Source organism: Echinops telfairi, unplaced genomic scaffold, assembly GCF_000313985.2.
Source record: "Echinops telfairi isolate 266 unplaced genomic scaffold, ASM31398v2 ScPeMD7_6681;HRSCAF=7622, whole genome shotgun sequence".
Classification (NCBI taxonomy): Eukaryota; Metazoa; Chordata; class Mammalia; order Afrosoricida; family Tenrecidae; genus Echinops; species Echinops telfairi.
The window spans coordinates 2,623-3,291 of NW_022110581.1; the positions used below are offsets into that span (position 1 = coordinate 2,623).

Genomic DNA, 669 nt, shown 5'->3' on the forward strand with positions numbered 1-669 from the left:
GGTTGCCCGTGGGCTGTTAATAACTTGTAGGCTGGCTGTTTGAAACCCCCAACCGCTCCTTGAGAGAGAGGGCAACAATGACAATGAGCTACACGGCTTTATACACCTACAAAGAGTTACAGTCATTTATCAAGAGTTGCATTTTCCTCCCACCCAAAGGAGTCCTGGTGACTTAAAAGTTGCACATTATGCTCTCAATAGCATAAGGGTCATCCGTTCAAATCTACCAACCCCTCTTCAATAGAGTAAGAAACAGGTCTTTCTACTCCTACAAAGAGTTAGTCTCTGAACCCCTCAGGAGTAGTTCTGCCCTGTCGTGTAGACTCAATATCAGTCACAATTGACTGAATGGCAGTTAATTGGGTTTTTGTTTCTACCAACTGACTCACAACTGGCTTGTATGAGACTGGTCATGTTCCTGCTGCTGGGGATAGGGATAAGAGATCAGGAGTTGCTGTCAGTGCCACCTCTATACCATGAGGTCACCCTGCATGATACTGACCAGGAAGTCTGTCCCTTTGTACAGGAACTAGAGAGAAGCTGGTCCTGTCTGATCTGCTTCAGTCCGTTAAAGCATCATCATCCTTGGCCACTATCAAAAAGCAGCTGACTAGAGTCAAATCCAAGAAGACTGTGCAGTTGCCCCTCAACAAAGAAGAGGTCGCTCAG

At 46.2% G+C, this 669-nt stretch overlaps 1 protein-coding gene across 1 annotated transcript in view; it reads left to right on the forward strand.

Annotated features, from left to right (window-relative positions):
• Window positions 1-526: 526 nt before the first annotated feature.
• The window catches only part of UTP14A (UTP14A small subunit processome component), a gene marked incomplete at its 5' end in the record, with an annotated part of 19,610 nt that continues 19,467 nt past the window's right edge, over window positions 527-669 (forward strand). Inside the window, one exon of the mRNA XM_045295970.1 lies at window positions 527-664. Coding sequence (XP_045151905.1) covers window positions 527-664 — 138 coding nt within the window. The remainder of the gene's footprint in view (window positions 665-669) is intronic.